The 15,399-nt window shown below is 37.7% G+C and overlaps 1 protein-coding gene across 6 annotated transcripts in view; it reads left to right on the forward strand.

The window, feature by feature from the left end:
* LYST (lysosomal trafficking regulator) overlaps positions 1 to 15,399 on the forward strand; it is a 164,146-nt gene that overhangs the window by 121,937 nt on the left and 26,810 nt on the right. For 4 of the 6 annotated variants that reach the window (XM_067535985.1, XM_067535987.1, XM_067535989.1 and 1 more), the window contains exons 34-43: positions 5,236 to 5,424; positions 6,302 to 6,447; positions 6,536 to 6,632; positions 7,488 to 7,549; positions 8,777 to 8,832; positions 9,608 to 9,760; positions 10,152 to 10,396; positions 11,269 to 11,335; positions 13,294 to 13,450; positions 13,861 to 14,001. In XM_067535985.1, the coding sequence (XP_067392086.1) occupies positions 5,236 to 5,424; positions 6,302 to 6,447; positions 6,536 to 6,632; positions 7,488 to 7,549; positions 8,777 to 8,832; positions 9,608 to 9,760; positions 10,152 to 10,396; positions 11,269 to 11,335; positions 13,294 to 13,450; positions 13,861 to 14,001 (1,313 nt within the window). Of the gene's footprint in view, positions 1 to 5,235; positions 5,425 to 6,301; positions 6,448 to 6,535; positions 6,633 to 7,487; positions 7,550 to 8,776; positions 8,833 to 9,607; positions 9,761 to 10,151; positions 10,397 to 11,268; positions 11,336 to 13,293; positions 13,451 to 13,860; positions 14,002 to 15,399 lie in introns of those variants that run through there. The other 2 variants (XM_067535988.1, XM_067535990.1) reach the window with 2 other exon arrangements.

Raw genomic sequence — 15,399 nt, forward strand, 5'->3', positions numbered from 1 at the left:
TTAAGAAGTAGCCTCCATTGTCCAATAGATTTCTATGCACAATAGAGGGTATAAGAAACAGTGCGGGTCAATGCCTGCATTTACCTTCCTTCTTACACCTCAGGGTCTGAATCAGAATCTCATGTCATCTCTTGCTTCAGCCTTTCAGAAAACCTGTAGTTAAGATTGTAAATAGTTATTTTTTAGCTTATTCAATTTCCCCAGAACGGGGACTCCCTCCTCATGGTTGGGTACTATGCCCAGACTCTTGCGCTTCAAAAACTGTGCCTCCTGCCCTAGATTCTCTACAGTAAGCTATGAACACCAACACTGCCTCTACTGTCTGGGTTTAACACACCACTTCATCTGTTCTATTACCAGCATCCTGCTGAGCCTCCCCACGAGAGACAGAAAACTCAGAGGCCCTACTTTTTGGCCTCCTCTACTACCATGACCACAACCCATTCCCAGCCCGTGGCTTGGAATCACTTTTGACTCTTTGGTTGAGACCTACGAACCATCTCTGATGCCATCTGCCCCTTTTGTCAGCTTCCCATTCCCCTTTTGGGGACCAGTCTCATGAGGCAATTATTCAACAGGAAGCAGAATCCCTATTGCACTGTGAGGCAATAGCATACGTCCCTCCTCAGCATCAAGGAAGAGAGGGTTCTATTCTCCATATTTCCTTGTCCCCAAAGGATGGAGATTCGTTCCGTATCTTCAGCAACTCAATATCTTCATTTGTAAGTCAAAATTCAGGATGTTCACGTTGGCATCAATAATCCCCTTTTTGCATAAAGGAATGTGGTTAGCGGCTCTTGATGTAAAGGACTTATATTTTCATATAGATATTCACCCCTCCCACAGGAGATTCCTCCAGGTTTATTGTGGGACAGGAACACTTCCAATTCTGGGTCCTCCCCTTTGGACTAGCGACAGCATCCAGAGTGTTTACAAAAGTTTTTCTCCGTGGTGGTGATCCAGATGAGATGTCAGGGTCTCAGTCTTTCCATATCTCATCACCTGTTTCCTGGTAGGTAGCTCTTCAATATCTTTTCAAAGCCTTGCAGCTCTGGGAGTCTGCATGAACAGAGAAAAATACATTTTATCGGGACAACATTGGACTCTGTTTTTCAAAAGCCTTTTTCCCTGCAGAAAGGGTTGATGATACACAACCTAACTTCTTTGATTTCCTGCAGACTAAGGACTACAATGCAGATGTTCCTATCACTGCTAGGTGTCCTTATGTGACACCCTTTACCAGGCTTCATCTTTGTTGCCTGCAGGTCTGGCTCAACAACTACAGGGTTCCTGTCCCAACCAGGATCATTTGCTGCCTCCTCTTGGTGGTCAAACCCAGACAAGGTACGAATGGGATTTCCCTTCTCCACTCCCAGTGCCAATGTTGACAGATGTGTATTGACAGAACCGTCACAGTGCACAGGACACATGGACCAAACAGGAGGCCAGACTACATATCAACATCCTGGATCTGTGGGCAGTTCTTACCTAGCGTGAAAGGCCTTCCTCCCACTCATTCCCTCCCTCCACATCCATGTCATGTCAGACAATATTACCATTATATCCTACATAAACAGGGAGGAGCAAAATATCTCCCACTTTGTCTGGAGGTAGTCAGGCTTTGGAACTGGTGTATCATCAGCATACCTCCCAGGTATCCACGACCTCAGTCCATGTCTTTTTTTGGCAGACCATGAATGGGAAATCCACAACTCTGTTCTGACAGACCTCTTCATATGCTGGGGCACACTTCTATGGGAACTCTTTGTGTCACAAACAAACAAGAAACTCCCCCTATATTATTTCAGGGAACTCATAGGCCACAATTCCCAAGGCAATATGCTCCTTCTCTCGTGGATGAGCAATTTCATATATGCTTTTCCTCCCATTCCCCTGCTTCCACAGGTGCTGAGAAAGATGTCGTGACAGGGCCAATGTCCTTCTCCTAGCAGCCTACTGACCCAGGCAGTTTTGCTTCCCAGCGCTTCTGTCAATGTCAGTCAAACCTGCAATCAAGGTCTACCCCTTCCCAGAACTCCTGATGCAAGACAGGGACAGGGTCAAACACCTCAACCCAGGCTCTCTCCACCTCATGGCCTGGTGTTTGGATGTGCATTGGCGGTAAATCACTCTTGTTCATCCCCAGTCCAGGCTTTACTTTCACAGAGCAGGAAAGACTTGACCGGAACCTGTTACCTGGCTAAATGGAAACATTCTTTGCCTGGCTGCAGTCCTTTCAAGCATCCCAATCTTTCTAGATTACCTGGATTACCTAGAAGACTGGTGTCTTGATCAGTGCATTACTAGTTCACCTAACAGTCATTAATGCCTTCCTTTGAGTACACTTTATCCTCCCAGCTATGACACAATCACTCATCAAGGCCTCATCAAGGCCTTTCCTTCAATCACTAAACCCACACTGCTATTGGATCTGAACCTCGTGCTGTCAAACCTTACTAGACCTCTGTCTGAACCCTTAGCAACACGTTTCATGACACTGCCTCCGGACAGTATAACGACCCACTCAGAAAGCACAGGCCGCCACAGTAAGATCCCTGCAGGAGGTCCCAGTGCAGGACCTATGCAGAGCAGCTACCTGGAGCTCCATACATATATTTGTTAGACATTATGCACTAGTCCAAGCCTCTGCTGCAGATGCAGCAGTGGGATCTGCAGTGCAGCACGCATCTTCATTGGCCAGCTACGTCACATCCCATCACCAGTCTCCCATGTGTAGAATATACATCAGTACCAGCACTGGAAGTGGCGGTCCCTATGTGTTCCACTACCTACCCTCATCCCATCTGCTGTGGATCTGATTAGATTCACAGTAAGAAGAGGAACTGAGAGGATGTTGACTCACACTTGTTCTTACACCCTTGCTTGGTGGCAGCATGAGGAGAACTGCTGTGCATGTGTGGGCCAATGGACACTGCTTGTTAAAATCTCTGGAACTCAGGTGCGTGGTGCATATGCATACCCCATGTGTGGAATACAGATAGGGATCACACATCTCAAAGAACCTCCAGTTACAGTAAGTAACCTCCACATATTTGCCTTAGCATTTGCAAATTCTCTTTTGAGCTTTGCAGGCTCTTGCTTCTTGATACAATTAAATCTTAAATAAGATGGATTATTCAGATGTTTCCATTACTTGTCATAACATAGTTTAATTGCTATCTGTTTCGCTTTTTCTTTCCCTTTGAAAATACAAGTGTGCATCTCCACACTGGTGTTTGGTAAGCCGAAGAGCTTTATCTCTTTGTAGAAAATGTCACCCAGAATAAAGACTATCCTGAAGGTCTTGGTATAGAGACAGCCCAGATACCTAATTGTGGATATATAAATCAGCTAAAGGTCAGTCATGTCCCTGAAAACGGTGTGTTAAATAACTTCATGAGTTCCTAGATAGCAGGGAAAATATGTACAAATTATACAGTGGAATGAAATCATAAAATTGTAGAAAGGATACATGGACTAAATATATTGGCCCCTTTTTTCCAGTCCCTGGTAATGGAGGAATGTTTTATATTAGTCCATATATTTCAGTAGGTAAATATAGTAGCTTCCATTTTAAAAATCCTTTTTTAGACTTCAGATCACTTACAGTTTAGAGACTTTAAGAATGTCTGTTTTCATACAAAAGTCACTAAGCATATAGAATATAGGCAAGAAATAGAATAGCCCAGTGAAGTATATAACAAGGAAGGTGTAGTTCTTATAAAGTCCAGAGTAAATTTAAATACTATATATAGCTGTTTCTCCAAAGGTGAACACTTAAGATAAGTCTTTGTTCGTGATCGTGCAGTTTGACACTCAAAGTGCTTTTGGTCACCACCTTGGTTGGTGTTTTTTTTTTTTTTTTTTTTGTTGGAGCTCAATCTACCTACATTGAGTATGGGATCTTCATGATTGTTTTCTGGAGCTGTCAAATTATGATGTGGCATCAGCATCTTTCTTAGACACATCTGAGTCTACTGTATGCATAAACTTCCATGTAAGCTCATGAAAGCCTTCAGGGTTAAGTGATCATCCATTAAGAGCTAGAATCTTTCAAATTCGTTGTGAAAGCATTCCAACCATCTAAGTCACTGAATACTTCAAAAGAATGGCTAGAAGCATCAAACGTTTTTCATTGGAGTTGAGATGATCCATTGAAAAACCTGAAGATGTCTTAAACACTTCTGTGCTTCAAATCAAACTCCAAGTTGAATGTTGCTTTACTTGCTAAGTTAAGTGTGAGGCACCCAAAGGTTGTTTACACTCCCCCCCTGCCTCTTATGCTTCACTTTTGTTCAAATCCTGTTTCAGATGTCTTGAGGTTTATGATACCATACAGATTTAACCTGATGTAATAAACCTCAAAGGTTCAGAGCATAGACAAACAGTAGAACCTGTGGAAACTGCTCTGTAATCATCAAAAATTCATGCTCCATGTAGTTTGAGCCACTAAGTGCATTCAGACTTCCATTTGCAGATTACATCAAAGTAATTCCCAAAGCATTAAAGTGCTAAAGGCTGCCCCCACTGTCTTTGCTACTGACTTGGGGGCATAGAGATGTAGGCAGTAAGTGCTCAAAACCTTTCCAGGTTTCATTACCTAGCTCCATTTAGCTCTATGAGAGGTATTGTTGGGAAGACGGCTTAGCATATGATGATAAAGGGCCATCTTTTTCAGCACTATCTCTGATACTTCTGGAAAAGAAGACTACATGCAAGTCACAGTTCCACTGGGGGAATTCTTCCCTGGCCAAATCCAAGCATTTTAGGGCCTGTTTTATACCACTCTTCTGTCCTCTTTGCCCAACATAAAGGGGCTAGAGCAGGGTCAAGTCTCACTCCGAGAAAATAACTCAAGATTTTGTCAGTCAGTTTGACTTTGAGAGACTTAACCTGTCACTCAAGTTAATTGCTGTTCAAAAGGTTAATATAAATTTAATACTATAAGTCAGTTAATATACATTCCACTGGAATTGGTTTTTGCTTATTGCTGGCTTGAGTTTTGATGATACTATTTAGTGGTTGTTAAGAAATCAGAGGTATACGTGTCTTACATTCACACGCTCCAGAATGCAAATAATCTATCAAACTCTTAGTGAGCCTGCCACATCAAGGACTCTGGACAATAACTAGCTAACTGATTAAACCATTCAAGGTCTTCAGTACATTGTCTTCACTCAGCACTAAGTGTTCATTAGGTATTTTATAATCTGGTTCTTGTTCCTTTTTTCTCAGTCTCTCTCAACGTCTGGATGCAAAGTCAAAAGATATTTCAAAAATAGCTGCAGACATCACCCAGGCAGTCTCTTTGTCGCAGGGAATGGAAAGAAAGAAGGTGATTCAGCACATCAAGGGAATGTATAAAGCAGATTTAAGTGCCAGCAGGCACTGGCAGGAACTTATTCAGCAACTTACACATGATAGGTAAAGTGTATACTTACTTGCCATTTTAATGTTATAAACTATTGAAATATATGTTATTTTAAAACAAAATTAAGTTAATATGACTTGTTCTTGCTAATAATGCTGCAGCTTCTAAGCTCTTGTGAAATGCTAAATATATTTCCTGTCTATAAGTGGACAATCAAATGGCATTTTTAGATCTTTAATATTTATAGATTGGCACTTTGTCAAGTATAATCAGTGTACCTAATGGGCAAGGGGGGAGGAAAAACATAAAATTATATTCCGTTAGAAAGCTACAGTAGAAAAGTGAAGGACTTATACATAGATCTGGTTTGAGTGTTTTGCGTAAACTGTATCTTCCAACCAGTATTGATGCAAATGCATCAAGTCAAATCAAGAAATCTTGACTGGCAATGAAAATTACTGCAGACACACAAGCTTATAAGATCCTTTTTAAAAAGGGAAGGGTCCAAACAATGTGCAGTCTCAAACTTCAGGGTATCCATTATGATTGTACTCTTACTTCTGGACAAGCTATATTAGGTCTGAATGCAGCAAATTTCATCTAACAAGCATCATATTGTACACATCATCAGTACTGTTACATATTCCCTTGGTAACTTTCAAGCGGTTTGCTGACCAATCCAGCAGTACTCATTCATGAGTAGGCCTATTAAAATCCACAGAACCAGCTCGTGAGACTGTTGGGTGGCAGGATCTAGCCCTCTGTTTTGTAGCAACATGACTTGGCCAATATTTCACTGTGAAATTCGTGCCTGTTTTGTAATGGTTACATTTTTACCAATTTTTTTAAAAAGAAAATTGATTAGAACAAATGAACATATATATATATGTTGTCGTTGTTCTTAAAATGCTAAAATTCTTTTGTTTTCAGAACACTCTGGTATGATCCTGTCTACTACCCAACCTCTTGGCAACTAGATCCAACAGAAGGCCCAAACCGAGAAAGGCGCCGCTTGCAGAGGTGCTATTTAACTATACCAAATAAGTACCTTCTCCGAGATAGGCAGAAACAGGAAGGTAATAACACTTTTAAAATTATAACTAAAGTTTTAAAAAGCTGAAACAATAGTATTTTAATCAATTTTTCTTTTACACTTTTCAATAGACGTGATCAAGCCCCCTTTGTCTTACCTATTTGAAGACAAAACACATTCCTCCCACTCTTCCACTGTAAAAGACAAAGCGGCAAGTGAGAAGATAAGGTAAGCTTTTAATTAGGTGAAAAAATCGTACTCACAGGAAACGTATTTTTGGCCCTTCTGTTTTAAAGAGCGACTATGAGCTGAACAGTAGGGATAAGACCATACAAAGTTTTCCAACAAAGAAATATTCTTATTTAAGAAGACTTAACTTGCACCTACTTCACTTGCTTGTCATAAATTGAAAATAGCAAATATAGTAGAATGGATGACTTGAGAGATTGTAGTGGATTTACAGAACTTTTCACTTCTAGGTTGCTGATTTTAAATCCTAACTGTCAGTAGAAAGTCATTACCATTGTGGCAGGTGTTGAACCACAACAAAGTCACTGATCATAGGTCCATTTCCAAATATCAGCATTGCAATTGAAACTTGTTGGTGCTTTCAGCAGAGGCCAAGAAGTGAATGGATGTGGAGACTGAATTATATTCTCATTCCTTCACTGGCTAACTGAGTAAATTTGCACTGTCAGTGCTCATACTATATGTATTCTATGGATAATTAGGTTTTAATTTTGCAGTGCTGTCATTCCAGCACCTTTCACAAGCACTAAATTGGCTTAAAATAAATAAGAGGTAGGGCATGTGGAAAACAACAAATCCTAAATTTGTACAAGTGAATATAGATTATAAAATTTGATCTTGATATTTCTCTTTAAATTGTCACTATTTTAATCAGCCGCTCATAATTCTTAAAGAGATGAGAGCTAGCTTATACATTCCTTTGGGATTTGAACACAGGGTCTCAGAACAAAGGGAAAGTCTATTTGATTAAAGTGTATAGTATTTGAGGCTGTTAGCTTTAGATACGTGCTGATTTTTATGACTTCTAATAAGTTTCTATTTGTATATATTTAGAGTTAATCGAAGATGCATTAGTGTAGCACCCTCTAGAGAAACAGCTGGTGAATTGTTGTTAGGTAAGTGGAACAGTTTCAAAGATAAAGTATTAAAAATATTCTTGTAAAAAGATGTAAGTGAGTTTAGTTCAAGAGCAGCTTTAATGCCTTCTTTGAGAAGCCTCATATAGATCTAATTCTATACATGTAAATGTCAGTTGGTCTAGAGTGGCTCACGACCGTGAGTGCCTATCTTACGACGATCAAAAACAGGGCAGACACCCCAAACTAGTGGTGTGTTGTATAAATAAATTTCACCAACCCAGTAACAAATGTGAACTTGTGGATCACTATAACAGTCTTTCTACGGAGTCACAGACTCTAAGGGAGTCTCCTTAGACTTTCCAGTCTATCTCGCCACCCATACAGACTGGACATAGTGATAAATGGTCACTTACATAAAAAATCAGACCATATTCAGGTTGCTTCCAGTCCCGAGAGACCAGTCACTTACCCCAGATCAGTTGGTACCCTAGTTTGGTTTCTCTGTTCTTGTGAGTTCAAATGGCAAAGAGATGACAAATCTTCACATCAACTCTTTTTATTTACTTCTTCCAGCATTCAAAGCTATAGGTCAAGGCCACCTTCTCCATGGGTGGTTGGGGCAATTAACAAAGCTTTAGTCTGAATGGCCCACTTAAATTTTGATAGTCCTCCTAAATGAGGAGGGAGGCCAATTGCTGTGGGTTCACAAGTTCAGAGAAAACATTTAGAAAGTTAGAAAGCAAAACTTAAATATTTTCTTATAGCATGGAATATAGACATTACAAGTGAGATTAATGTATGCAGCAGTTTATAAGCATTTCATAGAGTCTGAACATTAAACACATTCTTATAAGACCAATACCTATTTTGGCTTAAGGTGAGTGTAACTGCATTTATTGTGTTAGCAGTTTGTGATATACCAGAGGATGGATTAGATGATCTGGTGGTCCCTTTCTGGCCTTACCCTTATGACTCTACTGGAATTGCACCTGTTTATCTAACTAGTCAATTTAGCCTTCCTTTCCTATAGTTTCCACAGTGTTCTCATTGGATTTATTGTTGTAACTTTGTAAAATAATTAAATACATTTCAAAAGAAAGTATTAACTTCATTTCCACCAAGGTGCTGCCCTTTTTTACTTATTGTTATGAACAGCATAGTTAGTGCTTTAGACATCAGGTGTAATCATTTTTAGAAATGTTGAGTACAATGTACAAATTAATATAGTAACACTTACCTTTGTATAAATATTCCTCCCTGCAGGCAAATATGGAATGTATTTCGTTGAAGACAATGCTTCTGATGCAATAGAAAGTTCTGTGAGTATGAGCTGAAGTTTTGCACAGATCATATGTTTTTCTAAATTCTTTAATGACAGCTGAGAACAGCTTTGGAGCTTTTATCATTTAAAATCACTGTAATATTAATTTTTATGTTGAGATATCTAGGCGTTCAAATTCAGACAGTTAATGTACTATATTTGTGTGTGATTATTTGAGAATTTAAAAATGCTTATCTGCCAGTGTTTCAGCAATAACATACAAATGCCATGAGGAAGACTGATAACTTCCATTATAGAATATTATTCCCAATTCTACCAGTCTTTTAATACATTATATATAGTTATATAAAAATTTTTGGTATTTATTTGCATTACTGTAGTGCCTGGGAGCCCTAGTCATGGACCGGGACCCCAGAATTAGGAATCATAATATACTTATCTATTGAAAGGTGAAACTCGTGTAAAAAAAATCTTTGTTTTTTTACCTTAAAGTGACATCTGATTGAGCTAATTCTTATCTCTGATAGTGTCTTTTATTTACAGGGGGATGAAACCGATTAAAAACAAAAGATCTATTAGATAGCTTTCATTATGTAAAATTCTTGAGTAAACAACTTAATTTTCTGTCTATTAGAAAAATGTAGCTTAATTAAGATTTTCGAAAGTACAAGCCAAGGTTTAAGTAAATTACTACATACAGAGCATTCATTTATAGTATACAGTATAAATAAATGGAAACTGAGTGAAAATAGGGCAGTTTTAAAGGCTAATGAGCAAAACATTTTCTGTATCAATCTGCTCTGTTTTTTCAGAGTTTTCATGGGGAAACTGAACCAGCATCATTTTCTTGGACATATGAAGAAATCAAGGAAATTCATAAGAGATGGTGGCAATTAAGAGACAATGCTGTGGAAATATTTTTAACAAATGGCAGAACTTTACTCTTAGCTTTTGACAATACAAAGGTAACAGTGTGACATTAATTCATGGTAATATATAATATTTATATAAAAGTATTTTTATAATTTCTTCAATACATAACATGTATTTTTATGAGATAACATTAAGAAAAAGTATGGGTTAGGCATCTTTGAATTTTTAGATACTTCTGGAGGAGGATATGAATTAAGGGCTCAGCCAGGCTTTTAGATAGACATGATGTGTGTCACAGGTATGTTCTAAAACCATAAGATTAAACCAATGCAATATCTTAATGTTGTCATTTTTTATCACATTGCTTTTATCTTAGGTTTAGAACCTTGTAAACGAAAGAAACTTACATATTGTAGGAGTAGACTTAGTTGTTTATGACATTTTAAATGTGTTGCTTGATTAAAATTATAATTTTTTTTTTAGGTCCGTGATGATGTGTATCACAACATCTTAACAAACAACCTGCCTAACCTTTTGGAGTATGGAAACATTACTGCTTTGACCCACCTATGGCACACAGGACAGATCACCAATTTTGAATATCTGACTCATTTAAACAAACATGCTGGCCGTTCCTTTAATGATCTCATGCAGTATCCAGTATTTCCCTTTATACTTTCTGACTACACCAGTGAAACACTGGACCTAAATGATCCATTGGTTTATAGGTAACATGAAATGGTTGAAATTACTTCTTCCCAAATAACTCATTAAACTCGTTTATTTCCATAAAATCCATTTATGTTCACCCTGATAAACCAAGAACTTAATTAGGAAGATTGCTAGGGAACACATTTGGTCTACTGTATTTGAGTGACCTTGAACATTAAGTAGGTGGTTCACCTAATTAATTTGAATAGCATGCCTGGTGTTCCCAGCATTTATATTCACAGTAGTTGGCAGATTTCACTCAATATCTGCAGTTCCTGATATACTTTCCTTTGTCTTTATTTAAAAAAAAAAAAAAAAAGTGCTGGTCACCAAAGACCTCCTAATGAATTAGCAAAGCATAACTAAAAACAGAATTATGCTATATGAGCAATTTGCAACTTGCGAGTTACCAAACTGAGCTAAATTTATGTCAGCTAGTTGTAAACAGACTAAAGGGTGTCCACATAGCCACAGCCCTAACTACATTGTTTTTTAAAATTGATTTTAGTGAAATTGGTGCAACTCTTGTGCGTAGGCAAGGCATTACTCTTAAAGCGATGCTCCAGGTCAGGACGGAAGCATGTTGGTGTGGGCAGTATAGAGCCATTGCCTATACTGTAGCTGTTTTATGGACAAATGACTTTCATTCCTCTAGCACTAATATCATGTAGCAAGTTAATGTATATTTTATAGTCTTTTATTTTCCTAAACTCATTTGTAAAGCTTTGTTCTTAGGATTTGCCTTTGTTATTTGTCCTTTTATATTTTAACTTTGCTTAATCTAATTTAGCTAAAAAGGTTAGTGTTCATAATGTGTTAATCTACATCTAACCGAATTTTCTAATTTCATTATGAAAATGACAAGATGTGAATATTTCTCCTATTACAGAAATCTAGCCAAACCCATAGCTGTACAGTCTAAAGAAAAGGAAGATCGATATGTGGATACTTACAAGGTAATTTAAACTCTCATTTCTACAATGTGTTTTCTTCTGGTATCTAAAACCAAAACTATTTGTGGGAGGCTTTGTTTTAAGAAGTATTTAAAAAATAGTATCTTATTTGTGTGAAACTCATATTTTCAATATGTTAAAGACTTTTGTGAAAAAGGTTCACAGGAACTGGATTCACCTTCTGCCTTAAGTCTGTCTCTTTATAACCAAAAATATCAAGAATAAATTTAATCCTAGAAGCTGCAATGCATTTTTGGTGTTTTTTATTTATGGTGTATGTTGGGATGTTAATCGACCAGATTAAATACATATGAAGTCGACCAAAGAAGTGAAACAAATGTATCTATGTAAATTGCCTTGCATTTTGCAGTCTAAAAACTTATATTGTACATCTAAGGTTTTTTTCTAGTATGCAACAGAACAGTTAGATTTGCCTTCAAACATCCTGGGTCATTTATCAATTAAACTAAGTGCACAAAATCTTTAAAAGTATTTCCTCCTCTCTTAACATCTATCTAGTTTGAAAATAAATCTGATCATATAGAATAGCAGTAGTAGTCTACTAGTGCTGCCTGGTGTTGCTACTGTGTGTCTGAAGTGACCATGTCCATAAATATATCTTGTTCCTGGTCCCCCTTAAAATCTGCAGAGAATGACTTCGATGGGGCTGGAAAGCATTTACACATGGGCCTTGCATTTAAATCTGTATCAAGATCTGGAGTGTGCTTTGACAAAAATATGTATATGGACTTGTTTTGATTTTGAGTTTGTGAAAAACCCACATTATGACACTAGAGTGCTCCTGAACCACAAGAACAATATATACACTAAGAGCAATATATTGTGAAAGTCAGGTGGTCTGTTACTTAAAAGCTTGTGTGTGCATGTGTACTGTCATTTGTTGTTGAATTGATGTTTTTAAAATGAAATTTTGAAGGAAACCATTGATGTGTAAGGGCCCTGTTTCTCTTTACTCAATACTTATATAAAAAGGTCTAGCAGATTGTCAATCAATATATTGCCATAATAATATCAATTCTTTATTACTAGGTTGCAGTATTGGGCTCAAACATGTGAGTGATGGATTTTGTAGTGTAGTGGACCTGATATCCATAATTTCAGTGGCAGTTTCAAACAGATTTAGGGTTAAACTCACTTAGGCACTTACTGGGATTTTCAGAGATAACTGTCTGTATCTGTAGATGCCTAAATATCTTTGTAAATCTAGCCCTAAATCCCTTTTGAAAGTAAGATGTCAGCTCCTAAGTTGCTTAGAAACTTCTGAAAATTATCTTTGATCTGATTTTTCTGCAGCTTTCATTCCAAAAGCTCATAAATACTATCCCTTCAAATTTGCCACCCCTAAGAATAAGTTCTTAGATGTAAGAGTCAGGATTGTGTCTCTTTGCTGCAAGTTCTAGCATAAAACTCTTTCTGCTTTTTTGCAATGGTCAAATGGTGCTTGGTCTATATTCTAGAAGTGACATATTTCTGATAAAGCAACAGGTTCAGCTGACTTAGTGTTGAACAGCGTTAATTGCAAATGTAGAGTAGGATAAACCATAGTTTAGTACAATTTCAGAAAACCAGGGTTCATGTTTTGAATGGTGTAACCTGAAGCATTGAAAACAGTTACTGGAGTAGTCTCTTCCAGAAAAATAGTGCGTGGTAAAAATGAATAACTAATTACTTCAGACAGAAGCTATTTTTACAACTGAGTTTTAAAAACAAAAAACAACAACAAAAAGAAACAAACAACCCAACCAGGTGAGGCCCTTTCTTCTAAATGAGAGCTCGCGTTCTTCAGGAACTGTCTGGGATAAAAGGTACTAATGAAGTGTTGGAAGGATGTATCTCTTAGCATAGTATCTCAAATTGACCCTTGATGGCAGCATAGCAAGTTTAAGTAGCAGGTTGGATGAGAAATGACACCCATGCTTTGCCTGTTCTTCCCATTTTAGTATTTGGAAGAGGAGTACCGTAAAGGAGCTAGAGAGGATGACCCAATGCCTCCTGTGCAGCCTTATCACTATGGATCTCATTACTCCAACAGTGGAACTGTACTTCACTTTCTAGTTAGAATGCCTCCTTTCACTAAAATGTTCTTAGCTTATCAAGGTAAGATTAATTTTGTTTAAAGTGATGAATAAAAATTATAAAATGTAAAAATTAAAGTGAAATGATCAAGTGTGGTAAACTTAGAAATCTGACCTACATTGAGAGTGGACCCATTTTGAGGCTTCCATAAAGAGAACCTGTAATACATGAACTCCTTGTGAACCCCTCAAAGCTCTACATCTTCTAAAAATGTCTGTACATCTGCTATGATCTGTTCCAAAAAATCTGGTCTCTATGGCTTTTAACTCTAGATTTCCAATGTAGGAATTGGGATCTAAATGTTCAGACCTCAGCTAAGCAAAGTTGGTGAACTTGAATTTTTTGTAGTCACAGATATGCAACTCGTATTGTTTGTATGTTTTTTTTCTACTTGTCAAGGTAATAAACTCAGTTTGGGTTTTTCTTTGCAGATCAAAGTTTTGACATCCCAGACAGAACTTTTCACTCTACCAATACAACATGGCGCCTCTCCTCCTATGAATCTATGACTGACGTAAAGGAGCTTATCCCAGAATTTTTCTACCTTCCAGAGTTTTTAGTTAACAGAGAAGGTATACAAGACAATAATGCCAAAACAACCTCTAAAAAGGCCCAAGGATTGGGACCCTGGGTTGAGTTATGATCAGTTTTTTTTTCATGTTTTTAAATTGAATGTGGAAGAGAAATCTGGCAGGTTCAGATCATGAATCTGTAGCCACAAAGGCTTAAGATTGGCTGGGCTACTGTAGCCATTTTTGTTAGTTCAGTAAGCCCAGACTTCATGTTCATGAAGTGTACTGCAATAATCTTATATGGTTTTATGGAAAACCATAAACCTGTTTGGTAAATGGAGAAATTTATAAACTGTTTCTTATAACTGAAAGAACATCTGCCCTATGCCATTGAGGGTATCATGCTTCTGATAAATCTGTTCACTTTTTTCAGCTAGTTACATTTTAGGGCTTCCCCAGGATGCTCTATCTGTCTGTCATTTTGGGAGAGTTTACTGTCCTCATGCTGTCATCAAGGGACTTGTGGCTAGATGCAATAAGCTGCTGGGTGCCAACAATGCCCAATAAAACCTTTGGGAGTTGAGGGCATTCAACAACTCACAGCAGTGGTCGGCACTTTATAAGATTGAGCCTTTTTTATTGTTCATGTTTCTTTGTCATAATTTAAGTTAACTGGTGGAGTTGGTGGTGGTAATGGGATGAATGTGAAAGAGAGCAGCTGACCATGGAGAATGGACTGGAAAGGATCAGTGAACAGGATGGTGAAGAAAGTGCTTTGCTGATTCAATATAAGATTTGAGTAGAGAAAGCAGATCTTCAGTGACTAGTTATAGCAAGAGGCAGTGTTCCAGTTGACTGTTACCTATTCTGGATCTAGGTTAGGGCTATTGAGCAGGAGGGAAATCACACATTTGAGAGGTAATTGAGAAGTTTTTGGGTTTTTTCAAAAGCAACATCTGTCTGAAGCTGCTCAGAGGATTGGAATAGTAGATAGTATAGTAATAATCATAGTGGATATAGTGTACAGAGTGCATGTGAGACTAAGGTACGTGGTAATTTTAATGTGTCACATGGCTGTCCACGTGGATATTGCCATCACACTTACTGTATATACAGTTCTGTAATATGATTAGATCTTTTCTACACTGGGATTCAGAAGCATGTTATCACCTTTTAAGAACTGTGTTTAAGCACTTTTCCCTGCAAAGTTACTAAAAAGACCTGTAGATTCACAAATCTATTGAAATTGCTGCTCAGAGTGAAATGGGTGCAGATTTTTTTTAAAGACAGATCAACCAAAATTTGGGAGACCTTCTGGGCATGCTACAGAAAACATTTATTTTATAAGGTTTTTTGGAGACTATTCCTGGAGATGGCAGCACTATAGGAGGTGGAAAGAAGCTTTTTTGGGTTTTTTTAAGCTTAGTTACTGGCTGATTCAAGTTAACTTGTTCATAT

Source organism: Emydura macquarii, unplaced genomic scaffold (assembly GCF_026122565.2).
Source record: "Emydura macquarii macquarii isolate MOO-44397 ecotype Brisbane River unplaced genomic scaffold, CSIRO-AGI_Emac_v2 contig_3517, whole genome shotgun sequence".
Classification (NCBI taxonomy): Eukaryota; Metazoa; Chordata; order Testudines; family Chelidae; genus Emydura; species Emydura macquarii.